This window comes from Oncorhynchus nerka, linkage group LG26, assembly GCF_034236695.1.
Source record: "Oncorhynchus nerka isolate Pitt River linkage group LG26, Oner_Uvic_2.0, whole genome shotgun sequence".
In the NCBI taxonomy this organism is placed as follows: domain Eukaryota; kingdom Metazoa; phylum Chordata; class Actinopteri; order Salmoniformes; family Salmonidae; genus Oncorhynchus; species Oncorhynchus nerka.
The window spans coordinates 9341793-9362719 of NC_088421.1; the positions used below are offsets into that span (position 1 = coordinate 9341793).

At 43.0% G+C, this 20927-nt stretch overlaps 1 protein-coding gene across 1 annotated transcript in view; it reads left to right on the forward strand.

Moving 5' to 3' along the window:
* Positions 1-20927, forward strand: part of LOC115109865 (sterile alpha motif domain-containing protein 14-like) — a 53207-nt gene that overhangs the window by 22262 nt on the left and 10018 nt on the right. The window contains exons 3-9 of the mRNA XM_029635112.2: positions 7725-7882; positions 8889-9222; positions 9590-9689; positions 9810-9878; positions 10027-10183; positions 17221-17349; positions 19423-19578. Coding sequence (XP_029490972.2) covers positions 7725-7882; positions 8889-9222; positions 9590-9689; positions 9810-9878; positions 10027-10183; positions 17221-17349; positions 19423-19578 — 1103 coding nt within the window. The remainder of the gene's footprint in view (positions 1-7724; positions 7883-8888; positions 9223-9589; positions 9690-9809; positions 9879-10026; positions 10184-17220; positions 17350-19422; positions 19579-20927) is intronic.

A 20927-nucleotide genomic window follows, 5' to 3' on the forward strand; every position in this document is an offset into this window, starting at 1 on the left:
TACTGGAGCCAAGAAACGTTGTTGTTTAACGTGAGGGATTCACCCTGTAAAATAGCTTGTTGTTGTCTGTTGTCTTTGGGGTCGCTGTGCTTGGTCTCCCTTGACTCGCTCAGTGGAAATGTGGTAGAGAACGTAGGCGGGGGCGAGCAGAACAATTTCCCTCTGCGGCAGTTCGGCCTGTCTGCCTTCATTACTGTCTGTGTACATCCTAATACTGAACCACGGAGCCAGCCAATACACAGCTCATCCAATGAACCACAAAGACAATGCCATACTGAACTAGCAGTCCCACTGCTATCGTAGCACACAGCCCATAACACACTGAACCCAACCTAACGCAATACAGTTTCAATCTTATAAGCCGAGAATCCATATCCACTCAAACCTTACACTGATATTCTTGATATAAAGCTTGTTTAAGGCTTCAGTTATACTGAACCAAACCTTGCTTCCGGATACAAAGCATGTGTCATGTAGTAAACCAACTTGAGGAACGCAGCACCAATCTGAAACGGCAAAGCACTCAATTCCATTCACCCCCAGATTGCGGAAAATTGAATTTAATGAACCTTACACTCTACCACACTGAGTGTTGTGGTTTTGGACTCGATAGCCCAAGCTAGACCCAGTGGTGTCTATCTATACAAATTAACTTTGTGTGCTGCTGTTGTGCAAGGATGTACCACTAGACAACACTACTAGAGCAATTAACTTCTGTGTTCAATTCTATTTCTGGAGGGAAGTGTGACATGCAGGGGTTGGAACCATTTCCCCCCCAATCGTATCGTTCATAACAGAACCAATATTTTGTTCAGTTCCACTGTTCCGACCGGCAAAAGAAAGTTCCGAACCGGTTTGAACCAAAAAAAAGTAACCATTAATATTCAGAATTATACCTATGGAGGAGCAGTTTCTATGAAGGAACATTGAATGTCTTTGAACTTCAGAGAGATTATTTAACGTTGGACCAAAACTAGCTAGATAGTGTGTGTGTGCAGAGCTGCACCAGAATCAAAATAAAACATTTGAAGTTAATAAATCCAATGTCAAACGTGATAACTATTTAGTATCCTTAACTAGCATTGAAAAAGTTAATCCATTCTTCTCTAATAAAAAATCTCTCTCCCTAATTTCTGAATCATACTTGTAAATTCAGTAGAAGGCTAGCAGGCAGGCAGACACTGGAAAAAGAGTGAGGGCTTTGCATAGAAGCTTTGTTGCATTTTTTGTTGTTGTTGCAAATGGATGCCCGGAATGTAAAATAATGTTATTAACCGGTTCCCATGGTTCTGTTCAAGAATAGTATAGATCACTTTCGTTCCAGGTTTTGATGCTGTTCCTTGAAAAATGACGTTCTTTCCGGTTTTCAGTTCTGTTCCCTGACCCCTGGTGATATGTGTACTGTGTGCTGTTTTAAATTTGGACAGATTACAATGCTTCTGTAAGATAGCAGATGGCTACTGTTGAGTCATGATTTCCAAAGCAAAGGAGGTTCCCTTTTGTCGACTGTGAGGTACATGAAAAGGTATTGGAGACAGGTCTCCTCCATCTCTGAGCATGTAGCCCATAACATGCACAGAGCGGGCGAAAGGTCAGTTGGGTGTTCAACCTTCCTTGTCAGTAAGCTGATGGCAGAACTACAGGTGGAAAATGTCACTTTGCCTCCATTTGACCACTGCTGGGTCACTGAGCAGCACAAACATTGATTTACAGAGTGCACCCCAAATGGCACCTTATTCCCTAGGGCCCATAGAGCTCTAGTCAAAAGTAGTGCAAAAGTAGGGATCAGGGTGCCATTTGGGATGCAACCACAATTTTAATGGATGAACAACAGGGTTCTGAATATAGCCATAGTGAGTCATGTAGACATACTTTCATTCTCAAATTCAACCCCTCATGTTAAGACAATGTCGTAAGCTAGGACAGTGTAGAGAGAGCGAGGTCCAAATTTGCCCAACCACAGTCAAGTGGAGTCCAGTGGAAGTGCTACATTATTCTGGAGCTCATTGTGCATTGTGGTCTTCTTAGATGAGAATGGATCTCTGGTCATTTAGTGTGATCTGCCACACCTGCCCTTTTATTCAGACTGCTCAAAAAATCTAATTGTATTTGTCACATGCGCCGAATGCAACAGGTGTAGACCTTACAGTGAAATGCTTTCTTACAAGCCCTTAACCAATAACCCCCCCCCAAAAAATAACAATAAGAAATAACAATAACAAATAATTAAAAAGCAGCAGTAAAATAACAATAGCGAGGCTATATACAGGGGGTACCAGTACAGAGTCAATGTGCGGGGGCACCGGTTAGTAAAGGTAATTGAGGTATTTATGTACATGTAGTTAGAGTTATTAAAGTGACTATGCACATGAGGTATATAACAGAGAGTAGCAGCAGCGTAAAAGAGGGAGGGGGGGCAATGTAAATAGTCTGGGACTATGGTCGTCTCGGAGTATAGTACACGTCCTGGTAATCCGTCTGGCCATGCGGCCTTGTGAATGTTGACCTGTTTAAAGGTTTTACTCACATCGGCTGAGGAGACGGTGATCCCACAGTCGTTCGGAACAGCTGATGCTCTCATGCATGCTTCAGTATTACTTGCCTCGAAGCGAGCATAGAAGTAGTTTAGCTCGTCTGGTAGGGTCGTGTCACTGGTCAGCTCTCAGCTGTGCGTCCCTTTGTAGTCTGGAATAGTTTGCAAGCCCTGCCACATCCAACGAGCGTCGGAGCCATTGTAGTACGATTCGTTCTTAGTCCTGTATTGACCCTTTGCCTGTTTGAGGGTTCGTCGGAGGGCATAGAGGGATTTCTTATACGCTTCCGGGTTAGACTCCCACTCCTTGAAAGCGGAAGCTCTACCCTTTAGCTCAGTGTGGATGTTCCCTGTAATCCATGGCTTCTGGTTGGGGTATGTACATACAGTCAATGTGGGGATGACGTCATCAATGCACCTATTGATGAAGCCAGTGACTGATGTGGTGTACTCCTCAATGCCATCGGAAGAATCCCGGAACATATTCCAGTCTGTGCTAGCAAAATAGTCCTGTAGCTTAGCATCTGCTTCATCTGACCACTTTTTATTGACTGAGTCACTGGTGCTTCCTCCTTTAATTATTGCAGGAATCAGGAGGATAGAGTTATGGTCAGATTTTACAAATGGAGGGTGAGCTTTGTACGCATCTCTGTGTGTGGAGTAAAGATGGTTGCACATTTAACATGCTGGTAGAGATTTGGTAAAATGGATGTAAGATTCCCTGCATTAAAGTCCCCGGCCACTAGGAGCGCCGCCTCTGGATGAGTGTTTTTCTGTTTGCTTATGGGGGTATACAGCTCATTTAGTGCGGTCTTAGTGCTAGCATCGGTCTGTGGTGGTATGTAGACAGCTACAAAAAATACAGATGAAAACTCTCTAGGTAGATAGTGTGGTCTGCAGCTTATCATGATATACTCTACCTTTGGTGAGCAAAACTTTGAGACTTCCTTAGATATCCTGCAACAGCTGTTGTTTACAACTATCCATAGACCTGCAACCCTCGTCTTACCAGAGGCTGCTGTTCTATCCTGCGGATACAGTGTAAAACCCGCCAGCTGTTTATTCTTCATGTCGTCGTTCAGCCACTACTCGGTGAAACATAAGATATTACAGTTTTGAAAGTCCCGTTGGTAGTTTAATCTTGCTTGTAGGTCGTCGATTTCATTTTCCAATGATTGCACGTTGGCCAATAGAACGGATGGCAGTGGGGGTTTACTCGCTCGCCTACGAATTCTCAGAAGGTAGCCCGACCTCCTCCCCATTTTTGTCTGTCTTCTCTTCTGGCAAGTAAAGGGGATTTGGGCCTGTTCCCAGGAAAGCAGTATAAAGGAAAAAGCTTCTTTCCAGCTTGTGGTGAGTAATCGCTGTTCTGATGTCCAGAAGGTATTTTTGGTCACAAGAGACAGTAGCAGCAACATAATGTACAAAATATGTTACAAACAAACAAAAAAACACGTTGGTTAGGAGCACGTAAGATGTCAACCATCCTCTCCGGCGCCATTCTACAGATAGGTGTCATGACAGTACATTAATGTGTCATTACCAATGCTATGAGTCATATGCAGAATCCTATACCCCATAAGGTTTACATGAAGAGTCCTTAGTTGATGTTAGGTGCAATGACCATTAACTGTAATACTGTTTAAATTGTTTGTCTACATTAAATTAAAAACAGAAGTCGTCTGCACCACAATTCAGTTCAGGGAAACGTTTCCTCACATTCTAACTCAGAATATATTTTTTAAACTATTCTAAAACAATGTATTTTAATGAGCTGTAGATAAATCGGTCACATTTGTGTTGCTAAGGAGTAGAAATCCAATTTTTTTTAAATACTTCATTGAACCTCATGTCCTTGGTGTCTGAGGGTGTTCATCAACACTCCCTTCCTTATCGTTATCCCAGTGTCTCTGAACCTCACCGAGTGCCTGCATGGACAATGTGCTGCCTGGGCATTTCTACATGATTAAAGACCAATTATATTAGAGTGAACACTCAGCCATGGGAGAGAGGGAAGAGGATATGCACGTCAAGAAAAATGAGTCGATCTTTAGATTTCCTCTTAATTCTCACACAAATCAAAACACTTGAGTCATATTTTCTCTCTCTCTTATTTTTAGTTGTATTACTTTTGGTGTCGGTGGTGGGATCCTTTGAAAATAGGTCCTTAGCTATTTAGCCTAATATTGTCCGGGACATGATAGTAATTACTATATATGGTATATTACAATAATCTTGCCCAAACTTGAATGGCTGCAGTGAGCATCAGAGAAGAGAACTTCAGTGATCATGTGTGGTTCATAACTGATGAAAGGTCTCACCACTTTCCTCTGTTGCGTCTTATTTTTAGTCTGTCTCGGCAGACTGGCTGGTGTTAGATCCTCTATTACAGAGCAGTCAGTGCTGTCCTGTGCGGTACAGTACAGTTTGTGATGAGATCTGAGCGTCAGCCTGGTCAGAGAGCGGTATCAGATGAATCCTGTTAGTTGGCGCTTTCACTGCGGCGTGGCCGCCAATGAATCATCACTGGCCTCCGTTCTGAAACAACAACAGTAACAAGAGCACTTAGCTGTTGACTCACTCACATCTGGCCCCTCTGTGTCTCCATCACCGTACTGATGCGCCTGTTCCTGAAGAGGGCGAGGGGAAGAATGAAAAAGCCTAATACAATTGAATGACATATTTCTCACAAGTAATAGATCAATTGTATTATGTCAATTGCTTTGACTTGTATACGTGTTTGATTAGGTAATTGTGGTACATGAATCCCTACTACAGTGCCAATGCTTCCCAAGAAAAGAGCTAATGTTTGTGGATTGATACAGTGCCTTCAGAAAGTATTCAAACCCCTTGACTTATCCCACATTTTGTTGTGTTGTATATAGCCTGAATAAAATAAACAATTCTCACCCATCTACACACAATACCCCATAATAACAATGTTTTTAGAAATGTTTGCAAATGTATTGAACACGAAACACAGAAATATCTAATTATGGGTATGCTTGATGCAGCCTCCACCATGCTTGAAAATATGAAGAATGGTACTCAATGATGTGTTGTGTTGGATTTGCCCCAAACATAAAATGTTGTATTCAGGACATAAAGTTAACTTCTTTGCCACATTTTTTTGCAGTGTTACTTTAGTGCCTTGTTACAAACAGGATGCATGTTTTGGAATATTTGTGTTCTGTACAGGCTTCCTTCTTTTCACTTTGTCAATTAGGTTAGTATTGTGGAGTCACTACAATTTTGTCGATCAATTCTCAGTTGTCTCTTATCACAGCCATTAAACTTTGTAACTGTTTTAAAGTCATGGTGAAATCCCTGAGTGGTGTTCTTCCTTACCGGGGACTGAGTTAGGAAGGACACCTTTATCTTTGTAGTGACTGGGTGCATTGATACACCATCCAAAGTGTAATGAATAACTTTACCATGCTCAAAGGGATATACAATGTACCCATCTACCAATAGGTGCCCTTCATTGCGAGGCATTGGAAAATCTCCCTGGTCTTTGTGATTGAATCTATGTTTGAAATTCACCTTACAGATAATTGTATGAGTCGTGTACAGAGATGAGGTAGTCATTCCAAAATCATGTAAGGATCCGCCCCTTTTTTTCAATTTCCCCCTAAAATGACATACCCAGATCTAACTGCCTGTAGATCAGGCCCTGAAGCAAGGATATGCATATTCTTGATACCATTTGAAAGCAAACACTTTGAAGTTTGTGGAAATGTGAATGGAATGTAGGATAATATAACACATTACATCTGGTAAAAGATAATACAAAGAAAAACCAACAGATGTTTTTGTATTTTTGTATTTTTTTTTTGTATCATCGTCTTTGAAATGCAAGACATAGGACATAATGTATTATTCCAGCCCGGGTGCAATTTAGATTTTGACCACTAGATGGCAGCAGTGTCTGCGCAACGTTTTAGACTGATCAAATTAACCATAGCATTTCTATTCAAAACCTTTGTATCAAGACTGCCCAGACTTGCCTAATTTGTTTATTAATACATTTCAAGTTCAAAACTGTGCACTCTCCTCAAACAATAGCATGGTATTCTTTCACTGTAATAGCTACTGTAAATTGCACAGTTTATCTGAACAAGAATTGAAACTTTCTGCCATCAGATATGTCTATGTCCTGGGAGATGTTCTTGTTACTTACAACCTCATGCTAATCGCATTAGCCTACGTTAGCTCAACCGTCCCGTGAGGGACCCACCAATCCTGAAGAAGTTTTAAGCACTATTATTGCACACAGAGTGAGTCCATGCAACTTATTATGTGACTTGTTAAGCAACATTGTACTCCAAAAGTTATTACGGGTTGCCAAATGGGTTGAATACTTATTGACTCATACATTTCAGCTTATTATTTTTTATTAATTTGTCAACATTTCTAAAACATAATTCCCCCTTGACATTATGGGGTATTGTCTGTAGGCCAATGACACAAAATCAACATTTCATGAATTTTAAATTCAGGCTGTAACATAACAAAATGTGGAAAAAGTCAAGGGGTGTGAATACTTTCTGAAGGCACTGTAAGAGAGGACCAGGTCGTAGGTCAATGTTCATCCCCCACAATCCTCTGCTGACTCAGTCACAGGGGAACATCCAATGTGATTATATAGATTAATTGTCATGTATTTGGGGGCTGGATAAATGGAGTGAAGAATGGAAGGGATGAGGGGAGGAGAGGGAGAGATAATTGATGGAAACGCTGAAGGGCTCTCAGATTGGGGTCAAGAGGTCAAAGGCAAAAGGATCGTTCCTCTGGGTTCACCACAGATAGAGGATGTTACAGCAGGGGGAGGATCAGATAAACACATTTCATTTAATCATTTAAATTCCTCAGTTTGACATGTAAAAAGGTGGTATAACAGTATCTTGTACCTTCTTGTAACACAGACATTAGAATGATTTATTTTACATGAAGGGGATTAGCTTTTGCCCAGTAGTTTATCTTTCTAGGTCCCAGGTGAAATTAATATATTATAATAGCTGTAGCCTTATGTTTAGGTCTGGGCTTTCCTTGTAACACATTCTGCATCAAATGGATCTGTTAAAAGCACTTCTCAAATCTGCGTCCAGTACTTATTTGAGCTTTTCTCTGTGATCTTCCCTCAGACCTGAATGATCTGAATATCATACTTTTCTCTGTGATCTTCCCTCAGACCTGAACGAGGCCATCCCAGAGACAGAGCTGCTGGACAACAGCATACAGAAGGGGCGTGCCCAGCTGTCCGTCAAAGCCAGGAGGCACCGCCCCTCTCGCTCTCGCTTCCGAGACAGTGTCAGCTCCACAGAGGGAGATGACAGTCTGGAGAGGAAGGTGAGTGACAGGCGTGAGAGCCAATCAATCGATGACATGGACAGGCACACCCACAGGACACATTCCTTTGTAGTCTGATGATGACCTTGTAGCATGTGATAACAAAAGACAAGGGCCTTGTCTTGTCTTGGTTATACAGTATAGATAGACATATTTGTATAAATAGCACCAAGGGAGATTTTAGGTATTTATTGCGCATTTTATATAGTCACTATACCATAATACTGCACACATGTAGCTAAGTAACATAGCAACTAAAGCTCTATAACTAACAGCGCTGTACATGCCTATACTCGTGAGTAGATCCTGATTGGTGAAAAACAAAGCTCGACTCAATCAGGCATTGAATCATGTTTCACTGCTTCATTTGACAATCAGATTTTATGGTTGAATTCTTTAGATTCAAACCCATTTAGTTGTAGATGGTAAAATACCATTGCAACCATCCACATGAAATCCGTTTCTTAGTCGTAGAACTCATTTCAGATGATATGGAGATTATCAGATGGGAAAATGTCTCAATGGCCTAGGCTATTTTGGAGGGCATTGGAGAGTGTGTCTCGCTCTCTACATATCTGTTGTTTGGTCGTTTTGAGTATTTTCTCTCACTAGAGTTACAGTCAATTCAAATGACATTCCAGCCCATTCAGGCATTTCATTGGACTAGCACTTAATTTGAAATGTACCATACTACAGTTATTAGCATTTTCCCATTCAAATTTCATGTCCAATTATTCCTTACTATACAGGAGGTGGAATGGAATTGACCCAAACGCATATGTCCCTAATTGTGTTCATGAGTGGGTGCATGCATGTGTTTATATGCGTAAATGCATGCTTGTGTGCGTGTATGTATGTGTGTCTGTCTGTCTGTCTCTCTGTGTGTGTAGGTGGGTGTGTTTGTGTGTGGTTGTGTGTGTGCGTGCGCGCATGTGTCTATTTATTGTTTGTGTCAGTCAGTTCACATATAAACATGTTGTGGTGTTTCTGAATCTTTGTGCCATAGTGTCTGGACAGCCCTCTGCACTCCGTCCGTTCCCCCCTCCACTCCACCCTGCGAGGAGGCTCCTCCCCTTCTCCTGATTCGCTCCTCTCCTCGTCCTCCCCTTGTCCCACCTTACGGAGCCCCGTGTTTTCCTTCGATACCTCCTCCTTACGGCGCTCCCCGGAGGAGGGCGGGACCGGGTCGCCAGCCCCTCGGGGGCGGTACCACCAGCTGACAAATGCCACGTCTCAGGAGGCCCTGGTGACCACGCCCAACAGCTCTCCCTCCAAGTCGTGTCCCAGTTCGGACTGCTCGCCTGTTTACATTCGACGGGCACGACGCCCAGACAGTGAGGGTACGAGAGGCAGACATCCGCATTGGGCAAGAAAATCCTCATCCTAGTTATTACAGTCCAACTCCCCACACTAAGAATTACATGCACTGTGATATTAACTATGGTATATTAAGCCTAAATAGGCAACACACACACACACACACACACACACACACACACACACACACACACACACACACACACACACACACACACACACACACACACACACACACACACACACACACACACAGCCATGAATGTATTGATACACAACCACCATACCATTAAGGCCACACCAAAATGTTGGTAATGGTGGGTTAATGTATAAAAAAAAATGCTTTGATTAATCAATAATGTGCTAATTGCCATTTTATTTTCTTCTCAGTGTTAGTTTCAGAAGACAGTCGAGACACCAGCCCGGCTGACCCCAGCAACAACAGCCTTATCTTTGACAAGAAGACCAAGAGGAGATTCTTGGACCTGGGGTAAGTGCTCAATATACAGACATTTAAATGGTTTACATTGTAAACACATTGTAAATTTGTCCGTTTCAAAACTGGTGCTTTCTGTTGATTTTAACCCACCATTTTTTTGTTCTTCTGAAGGGTCACGTTGAGACGCTCCTATGTGAGGGTCAGAAAAGACAAGTCAAACAGACTGTCAATGGGAAGCCGGTGAGTCCATGGGAAGCCATTTTGGCTCTGTCCCTCTGTTTCAATACAGGAGGCAAAATGTTGGCTCTATTAGACCTAGTTAGTATATTAGAGGCACCATTTTAGCTCATTCAGTTAGCATATTGAATATCTCTCTTTCTCTGCACAGGGAGCCATCTGAGAGCCCGTCCAGGTCCTCTGGCTCTTTCGTGCCTTTCTCCTGGTTCACTGACAGCACCAGGGGCTCCGTGTCGTCCGGGGCAACTCCGCCCTGCTCCCCCAAACTGGTCTCACAGGACTGCAGCCCCCGCAAGTCCAACTCCCAGGTAACTCACATCCACAATAACATATAGACGCCTTCAGATATCATATTTAGGTCAGACTGCACTATTAAGTTACTACTACCATTGTCCACTTTGTGTTTTTATCATTATCAGAGGCCTCGTGTGTTTATGTTAGCATTAGCATATAGTCTAGTCTTCATTTCATGTCTGTCATTAAGATTTCTGCCACATCTGACAATGTCACAAAAATGATGCGCGCGCTTCAAAGGAACAGAAGGCCATGTGTTGTTATGCTTCTGGATGGCCAGATAGCTAGCAACAATTTTAAGAAACTGTCACATGGTGAATTGTAAGTGGCTCGTTTCAGCTCATTTAAACTTTTTCTTGATACCATGTCTTGTTTTGAGGGGTACTGACTGTCACCTCTATGCTAATATGAGAAAAAAATGGCTAGATATCTAGCTAACCAATAACTGTAATGATGTATTTGAGAGATAAGTGCTCATTGTGCAACTGTATTTTTGTTTTCAATAAACATTGGAGACGTAAATATAGTTTACATGTCGTCAACAATCTAGGCCAACCCTTGTTTTGCCCCATACTGTAGTTGCACATGCGTCGGTTTTGTTGCTAAACAACCAAACCGTCTATAAATTCCACAGTTTAAATAACCAAGAAACGGATTCTGCTGTTACCCTTGGAGATATGCCAAATTCTTTTTACAAATTGTCAAGAAGGAGAAAACTTTCTCCTACTGGGTTTGAGCTTCAAATGCACATCAAATGAAAACAGTCACCAGATGAGAGAAGCAGACACCAGAGATATAAAACTGCTACAACTTCTATAAACACTTTTGCGTAGACGCGACTAGCATCGTCTAGTTCTGTCATCCTAAGCCTCTCTCCCTCTTTGTTCTTCTCCTTCCATCTCACTCCCACACTCTCTCTCTCCATCCATCCATCCATCCATCTATCCATCTCTCTCTCACTCTCTCTCACACATACACACAAACAGTGGGGAGAACAAGTATTTGATACACTGCTGATTTTGCAGGTTTTCCTACTTACAAAGCATGTAGAGGTCTGTCATTTTTATCATAAGTACACTTCAACTGTGAGAGACGGAATCTAAAACAAAAATCCTGAAAATCTCATTGTATGATTTTTAAGTAATTAATTTGCATTTTATTGCATGACATAAGTATTTGATACATCAGAAAAGCAGAACTTAATATTTGGTACAGAAACCTTTGTTTGCAATTACAGAGATCATATGTTTCCTGTAGTTCTTGACCAGGTTTGCACACACTGCAGCAGGGATTTTGGCCCACTCCTCCATACAGACCTTCTCCAGATCCTTCAGGTTTCGGGGCTGTCGCTGGGCAATACGGACTTTCAGCTCCCTTCAAAGATTTTCTATTGGGTTCAGGTCTGGAGACTGGCTAGGCCACTCCAGGACCTTGAGATGCTTCTTACGGAGCCCCTCCTTAGTTGCCCTGGCTGTGTGTTTCGGGTCGTTGTCATGCTGGAAGACCCAGCCACGACCCATCTTCAATGCTCTTACTGAGGGAGTTTGTTGGCCAAGATCTCGCGATACATGGCCCCATCCATCCTCCCCTCAATACGGTGCAGTCGTCTTGTCCCCTTTGCAGAAAAGCATCCCCAAAGAATGATGTTTCCACCTCCATGCTTCACGGTTGGGATGGTGTTCTTGGGGTTGTACTCATCCTTCTTCTTCCTCCAAACACGGCGAGTGGAGTTTAGACCAAAAAGCTATATTTGTGTCTCATCAGACCACATGACCTTCTCCCATTCCCCCTCTAGATCATCCAGATGGTAATTGGCAAACTTCAGACGGGCCTGGACATGCGCTGGCTTGAGCAGGGGGACCTTGCGTGCGCTGCAGGATTTTAATCCATGACGGCGTAGTGTGTTACTAATGGTTTTCTTTGAGACTGTGGTCCCAGCTCTCTTCAGGTCATTGACCAGGTCCTGCGTGTAGTTCTGGGCTGATCCCTCACCTTCCTCATGATCATTGATGCCCCACGAGGTGAGATTGACCGTCATCTTGAACTTCTTCCATTTTCTTCCACTTCTTCCATTTTCTAATAATTGCGCCAACAGTTGTTGCCTTCTCACCAAGCTGCTTGCCTATTGTTCTGTAGCCCATCCCAGCCTTGTGCAGGTCTACAATTTTATCCCTGATGTCCTTACACAGCTCTCTGGTCTTGGCCAGTGGAGAGGTTGGAGTCTGTTTGATTGAGTGTGTGGACAGGTGTCTTTTATACAGGTAACGAGTCCAAACAGGTGCAGTTAATACAGGTAATGAGTGGAGAACAGGAGGGCTTCTTAAAGAAAAACTAACAGGTCTGTGAGAGCCGGAATTCTTACTGGTTGGTAGGTGATCAAATACTTATGTCATGCAATAAAATGCTAATTAATTACTTAAAAATCATACAATGTGATTTTCTGGATTCCATCTCTCACAGTTGAAGTGTACCTATGATAAAAAATTACAGACCTCTACATGCTTCGTAAGTGGGCGGGAGGGTAGCCTAGTGGTTAGAGCGTTGGACTAGTAACCGGAAGGTTGCAAGTTCGAATCCCCGAGCTGACAAGGTACAAATCTGTCGTTCTGCCCCTGAACAGGCAGTTAACCCACTGTTCCCAGGCCGTCATTGAAAATAAGAATTTGTTCTTAACTGACTTGCCTGGTTAAATAAATAAAAAAAATTAAAAAATGCTTCGTAAGTAGGAAAACCTGCAAAATCGGCAGTGTATCAAATACTTGTTCTCCCTAACTGTATATATAATTGATCTGGAGAGGCCCATGGTGTGACTCAGCTCCTGTGGAGAGTCTGAGGGATTGAAACCCAATTAGGATGCAGGGCGCGTTTTCCTCTGTGTCCAAGAGGGTGCTGCTATTCGACATTTATCGACAAGCACGGCTACATTTACACAGAGGGGAAATCGATGGCCCTTTGTGCGGCACACAATGTCACATACTCGTGTCAAATGTAACCTGTTTCAGAAAAGATATTGACAGATGACTTCGGGAGTTAAAACAAGAACATGGCACCGATGCAAGAGACTCTTCAGTTGTTAGATCCGATTGACCATATTGAGGGATTTTGGTGTTGCTGTCGTCCTCTTACATGGTTTGTTGCATGTGCATCTATTGGATGGAAAACATAGCTTAATATACAGAAGAAAGAAGCTGAGGTACAGGGTTATAGGAAGAAGATTGGCTTATAGTGGTTGTCCGTTCAAAATACCCAGGAAGGCAGACATATGCCTCCCACTGACTTTGCACCAGCTAATTAAAGCCTCTGCCAAAGGCCTGAGTATTTCTAAGGGAAATTATTTTTCAGAAGCTTGTGGGCCAATGGCCGTTTAGCTAAGAAGCACAGGAAGGACTGATAAGAAATATACAGCCATCCAAACACACCATTGATGTAACAAAACAAGGTGTGTGTTCGTATATCAAAGTGTTTGTATTTCACTGTCAAACGTATAGTTAAGAGCATGCCTGGCTCTTGGAGCTTTATAGTTTTTCTGCTTATGTGGACACATTGCTTTATAGATCAAAGGTGTTATAAGCCCTTGTCAGCACAACAAATATGGTATGTTGCATATTGAGATATATCTCTGCCATAGATGATGACATTCTTTCTGCTAATATGTTCATGTGTAGCCTGTCCATATCCTTGCCATGAAAACATATAACCAGTAGGTACACCCACAGGACACCGAACAATACATATGTTTCTTGTTGGAGGTCTCTCTTTGCCCACATTTGCAGTCGTAGGCAGAAATCCCACGATGCAATCGATGCTGTTGATTTACTCACCTTGGTGACTTGACCGCTGCGATGCTTTTAGCTAACCACAACATCAATGTCAAGACAACTAGATTACCGTTTAACAAAAGAAGGAACGAAACACAGCAGAGCATATTTCCACTTAGTGGTTAATAGATATTCTAATGCCCTTGTTTACATATGCTTTAAAAAACAACAACTTTGAATTAACCATTGGCAGGCTAAGTTCGGTGAGTTCATCAATATAGCCCTCTATGGGAGAAAACACCCATCCACCCCTCTCAGCTTCACTTGGTTTGATCCATTCTGAGTCAAAACCCTCCCAAATATTGGGGCAGGGGGAGTGTTTATACATACTCTCTAACACCTGCAACATGACACATCTAAAAAAAAACCTTAGCAACATGTTGGGAGCATGGGCCTATCCCAAATAGCACCTTTATTTCCCGTAAAGTGCAATACTTTTGACTACAGGGCAAATGTAGTGCACTTTATAGGGACTAAAGTGCAATTTAGAACAGAGCTCCATGGGGTTTAATAGTGAGGAGTAGCTAGGCAAAGCATCCCAGATGCACTTAGTCATCAGCATGGAGGCCGGGGTCCTTCGCTCTGCACAGCAATTAAACCGCAGCTTCCCATTGAAAGCAGAGGGCCGTTAAATCCCTTTCAACCACTGTGTGCCTGTCCAACTGGGTTAATAGCTCTAGCATGCATAGTGCACTACTTTTGAACAGAGCCCTATGGGCCCTGGTCAAAAATCAGTGGTATAAAGTACTTAAGGAAAAATACTTGAAAGTACTACTTAAGTGTTTTTTTGGGGTATCTGTACTGACTCACTAAACACTTTGTAAATGACAGCTGAGTGTTGGAGTGTACCCCTGGCTAACCGTAAAAAAATGTATACAAGAAAATTGTGACTTCTGCTTTGCTTAATATAAGGACTTTGAAATTATTTATACTTTCACATTTGATACTTAAGTATATTTTAGCAATTACATTTACTTTTGATGCTTAAGTATATTTAAAACCAAATACTTTTGTTCAAGTAGTATTTTACTGGGTGACTTTCAATTTTACTTGAGTCATTTTCTATTAAGGTATCTTTATTTTTACCCAAGCATGACAATTAGGTACTTTTTTCACCATTGTCAAAAGTAATGCACTATATACACTACCGGTCAAAAGTTTTAGAATACCTACTCATTCAAGGGTTTTTCTTTATTTTGACTATTTTCTACATTGTAGAATAACAGTGAAGACATCAAAACTGTGAAATAACACATGGAATCATGTAGTAACCAATAAAGTGTTAAACTGATCAAAATATATTTTAGATTAGAGATTTTTCAAATAGCCACCCTTTGCCTTGATGACAGCTTTGCACACGCTTAGTGTTCTCTCAACCAGTTTCATGAGGTAGTCACCTGGAATGCATTTCAATTAACAGGTTAAAAGTTAATTTGTGGAATTTCTTTCCTTATTGCGTTTGAGCCAATCAGTTGTGTTGTGACAAGTTACGGGGGGTATACAGAAGATAGTCACATTTGGTAAAGGACCAAGTCCATATTATGGCAAGAACAGCTCAAATAAGCAAAGAGAAACGACAGTCCATCAGTACATTACGACATGAAGGTCAGTCAATCCGAAAAATGTCAAGAACTTTTAAAGTTTCTTCAAGTGCAGTTGCAGAAACGATCAAGCACTATGATGAAACTGGCTCTCATGAGGACTGCCACAGGAATGGAAGACCGAGCCAGAGTTACCTCTGCTGCAGAGGATAAGTTCATTAGCAGAGTTCAAGTAACAGACACATCTCAACGTCAACTGTTCAGGGGAGACTGTGATTCAGGCCTTTGTGGTCGAATTGCGGCAAAGAAACCACTACTAAAGGACACCAATGAGAAGTAGAGATTTGCTTGGGTCAAGAAACACAAGCAATGGACATTAAACAGGTGGAAATCTGTCCTTTGGTCTGGAGTCCAAATTGGAGATTTTTGGTTCCACCCACCGTGTTTTCGTGAGTTGCGGCTTGTGGGTATTACGGATGATCTCTGCATGCGTATTTCCCACCGTAAAGCATGGAGGAGGGGTTATGGTGTGGGTGTGCTTTGCTGGTGACACTGTCAGTGATTTATTTAGAATTCAAGGCATACTTAACCAGCATGGTTACCAAAGCATTCTGCAGTGATACGCCATCCCATCTGGTTGGGCTTAGTGGGACTATCATTTGTTTTTCAACAGGAGTATGACCGAACACACCTCCAGGCTGTGTAAGGGCTATTTGACCATGAAGGAGAGTGATGGAGTGCTGTATCAGATGACCTGACCTCCACAATCACCCGACCTCAACACAATTGAGAGGGTTTGGGATGAGTTGGACCGCAGAGTGAAGGAAAAGAAGCCAACAAGTGCTCATTATATGACTGTTGGAAAAACATTCCAGGTGAAGCTGGTTGAGAGAATGCCAAGAGTGTGCAAAGCTGTCCAAGGCAAAGGGTGGCTACTTTGAAGAATCTCAAATATAAAATATATTTGGATTTGTTTAACCCTTTTTTGGTTACTACATGATTCCTTATGTGTTATTTCATAGTTTTGATGTGTTCGTTATTTTTCTACAATGTAGAAAATAGTAAAAAATAAAGAAAAACCCTTGAATGAGTAGGTGTTCTAAAGCTTTGGACCGGTAGTGTAGGGAACAGAGTGCCCTTTGGGACTCAACCCTAATAAGCCTGGTGTCTGGAGAGGAGGCAGACACCCATGACTTTGCATTCCTCCTCTGCACTAAAGGTTTGGGCCCCTGCACTGTGGCTCTCAAGGGGACTGTCAAGGGCTGTTATAGGGCTATGTGTCTGTGTGAGTTTTTGTTGTGTGTGTGTGCATGCATATGTGTTTGCAGGGGCATCATTTGAGAGGGCAATTCATCCAAAATATGATGCTTATGTATTATTTTTCAGTGTTACTGCTGTGACCAAACATTTTATATTTCTAAGCTACAACTGTTTGAAAGTAAGGTTTACAAACAATGCATTAATATCCTACTATTGTCAGATGTAATTGATCTTGAACTGGACAAATCAATCGATCCAATGCTGTTTGACCACAGTGGTCACACTGAATAAAAATATCACTGTGCACTTGTACTTAATCCCAAAGTGTCAAAGAATACTGGAAACAATGTGGAGAAAGTGGTATTTACTTATCATGATTGGATAATTTCTCTGCCCTCCCTCCCTCCCTCCCTCCCTCCCTCCCTCCCTCAGGAGTCTGCCCTGAGTGATGAGTTCTCACTGCCCCCCTGTAGTCCCCCTCACGCCTCCAGTGGGACCACAGCCGACTCGTCCTCCCGCTCCTCACAACGCTACCAGACCCTCTCCCAGTCCTCAGACGAGGTAAGGGGTTTCCTAATGCAGTTGTGGTGGTGGTAGTGGGCATTCTCTGCCTAGGACTAAATGGATCTAAACTCTATTTCATTATGATACCGTATATGAGACAGAAGGTTTGCCTGAGGCCTGGATCACTGTTCAGAGAGAGAATGCAAGATACTATTTTTGATTAAAGTAGCGTTCCACTCAAATCTGTAATAGTGTACCAAAAAAACTCTGAATTCTTCTTTAGTAAAATGTGTACCATTACCTGAAATAACCCCAACTGGACGTAGTTATGTCTTCTTGGTTACCTGTGGCAACTAAGTCGCTCTGGATAAGAGCGTCTGCTAAATGACTTAAATGTAAATGTAAATGTAACTAGCTTACACTATTCATACTATAGCACACACTGCATTCAGATAGAAGTTCCAAGCAGTTCACTTAGATTCATAACAGTGCAGAGTGCAGAGTGTGTGGTCCTGGTGTTTTTAAAGCCTGAGTCTGGTGAGTGCTCTGCTCTCTCAAAAACACTCTCTGGCCAGACGCTGTCAGACACGGCTGCACAGTGATTAGGGAATCAATTACCTCCGGTAAACTAGTTCTCTCTCCCTCCCGTCACATCTGATTTGGCTCAGCTTGTTGGAGGGGATATTGGGTTTTCAGAGGGGCTTTATGACTCTCTCCCTCTCATCTCATTAAGCTGCCATTACAGAGGGATGCAGGATATACGTCAGACCTGGGTACAGATAGTATTTGCTTTTTTCCCCAAATACTTTAACCTGCACTTGATTGTGTGACGCATGCCTGGCGCAAAGGAAACAATGGAATATTCTCCAAAGTGCGAACCCTGCCCATCTGCCACTCCGGAAGTGCGCTCAACTGGGTTTCCATTTGTGCCGAACATGTTTCTTTAGTTGAAATTTCGGTGGGATGATTTCAATGAACATTCTGAAATGTTACAGTGAAACATCAAACAGTAAAGATTACTATGCCATTTCAGTGGCAATAATCAAACTGCAAATAACTTTCCTATTCCTGCTAAATGTACAATAGTAGAACGCCACATTATTATTTGTAGTGGCAGTTTAGACCCAAAACAGACCACCTTCTCAGACATAAGATAATGTTACCTTATGTTCTCGGCTAACACTAAGCTAACATTAGCTAACAATCAAAATCTATTCCCCTTGTTTAACACACCTCAGGTTCACTCAATGAAACACTCAAAGTATTTAAAAGAAAAATAAATAGTATTTGAACCCAGGACTTAATCACACCTGGTTGAGTAAGCGTGTGAGAGTAGGTGTGTGTCCCAGTTGTTGGTGAGACGGACAATCCCAATGGGGAATGTGCTGTTTTGCCTTCCAGCAGAGCACGTTACCTGAATTAGCATGGTTGAAGTAACGGAACAGTGTTTGTATATGGTAGCCTAGGTCATGTAATCCACTTTCTATAAAACCTTTGGCTAATAATGTAAAATAGAGGGGCTCTCAAACCAACCAAGGCCCATAGGAAAAGTCTGCCTGTATGTTGATATCATGTTTATTCAAGGCTAATAACATGAGGTAAAAGGGAGAAGATGCAGAGAGCGAGGGAGAGAGAGAGAGAGAGAGAGAGAGAGACCTCAGCCGGCTGCCTCTTCCATCACCCTGAGTTAATTTTAGCAGCGCTTCACTTGTTCCTGTGCTTCACCGCCGGTGGATAGACATTCTGAGAACACCTCAGTGTCTGGCAGACAGCCAACCTGACAGGACTCTGCTAGCCACCAGGCTAACAACACCAGACCAGCGGTTAGATCAGTTAAACAATGTTGTTTGTGTGCGCGTGACTCAAGGGGGTCTAGACTATAGAGGCAGCTTTGTAAGTCAGTCAATGCAACCTAAAGATACATATCAGTGGGTGTAATACGTTTGCTGTATGTCGCTGCACTGAGGGGCAAGGCTAAATTGTTTTGTGTTATGTTTTTCATGACCACCAGGGGGCAGATTAACATGCTCTTCAGACTGCTAACTCACAAAAAGCTATCTTTCATATTAGGAAGCTGAAGCAACGCAATTGTACTCGATTACTGAATATCTTGGGCAACCTTCCTTCCAGCCTATAGACGAGCCGCTGTGCCTAGTGTCGTCGTGGAGCACCCAGCAGGTGTGCCAGTGGCTGAAGGGGTTGAACATGGAGCAGTACATCCCAGAGTTCACTGCCAGGGACATCGACGGGGAGCAGCTCCTCCTGATGGATGGCACCAAGCTCAAGGTGAGAGGATGTTTCAGGGAAGGAGAGGAGGAGAGTGAGGAGGATAGAAGGAAGGGGACTAAGTTCAAGGTGGGAGGAGAGGAAAGGAGGGGGAGCAGAGGAGATGAGGTTAAATGGATGGAGAGGGTCAGAGAATAGAGGAGAGGCGAGGCGAGGAGAGGAATAAGAGCAGATGGATGGAGAGGATGGTACAGATGGTGAAAGGGGAGAAGCGGCCATGAGAGTGGAACAGAAGTGACAACAAGATTAGAGGAGAGGGTAAGGTACAGGAGAGGGATGAGAGGAGGTGAGAAGATTAGAGGAGAGGGTAAGGTACAGGAGAGGGATGAGAGGAGGTGAGAAGATTAGAGGAGAGGGTAAGGTACAGGAGAGGGATGAGAGGAGGTGAGAAGATTAGAGGAGGGTAAGGTAGGAGAGGGATGACAGGTGAGAAGATTAGAGGGATGTACAGGAGAGGGGAGAAGATTAGAGGAGAGGGTAAGGTACAGAAGATTGAGAAGATTAGAGGAGGGTAAGGTACAGGAGAGGGATGAGGGGAGGTGAGAAGATTAGAGCAGAGGTAAGGTACAGAAGAGGGATTGAGAAGAGGAGAGGGTAAGGTACAGAAGAGGGATGAGAGGAGGTGAGAAGATTAGAGGAGAGGGTAAGGTACAGGAGAGGGATGAGAGGAGGTGAGAAGATTAGAGGAGAGGGTAAGGTACAGGAGAGGGATGAGAGGAGGTGAGAAGATTAGAGGAGAGGGTAAGGTACAGGAGAGGGATGAGGGGAGGTGAGAAGATTAGAGCAGAGGGTAAGGTACAGAAGAGGGATGAGAAGAGGTGAGAAGATTAGAGGAGAGGGTAAGGTACAGAAGAGGGATGAGAGGAGGTGAGAAGATTAGAGGAGAGGGTAAGGTATAGGAGAGGGATGAGAGGAGGTGAGAAGATTAGAGGAGAGGGTAAGGTACATGAGAGGGATGAGAGGAGGTGAGAAGATTAGAGGAGAGGGTAAGGTACAGGAGAGGGATGAGAGGAGGTGAGAAGATTAGAGGAGAGGGTAAGGTACAGGAGAGGGATGAGAGGAGGTGAGAAGATTAGAGGAGAGGGTAAGGTACATGAGAGGGATGAGAGGAGGTGAGAAGATTAGAGGAGAGGGTAAGGTACAGGAGAGGGATGAGAGGAGGTGAGAAGATTAGAGGAGAGGGTAAGGTACAGGAGAGGGATGAGAGGAGGTGAGAATATAAGAGGAGAGGGTACGGTACAGGAGAGGGATGAGGGGAGGTGATAATATAAGAGGAGAGGGTAAGGTACAGGAGAGGGATGAGAGGAGGTGAGAAGATTAGAGGAGAGGGTAAGGTACAGGAGAGGGAT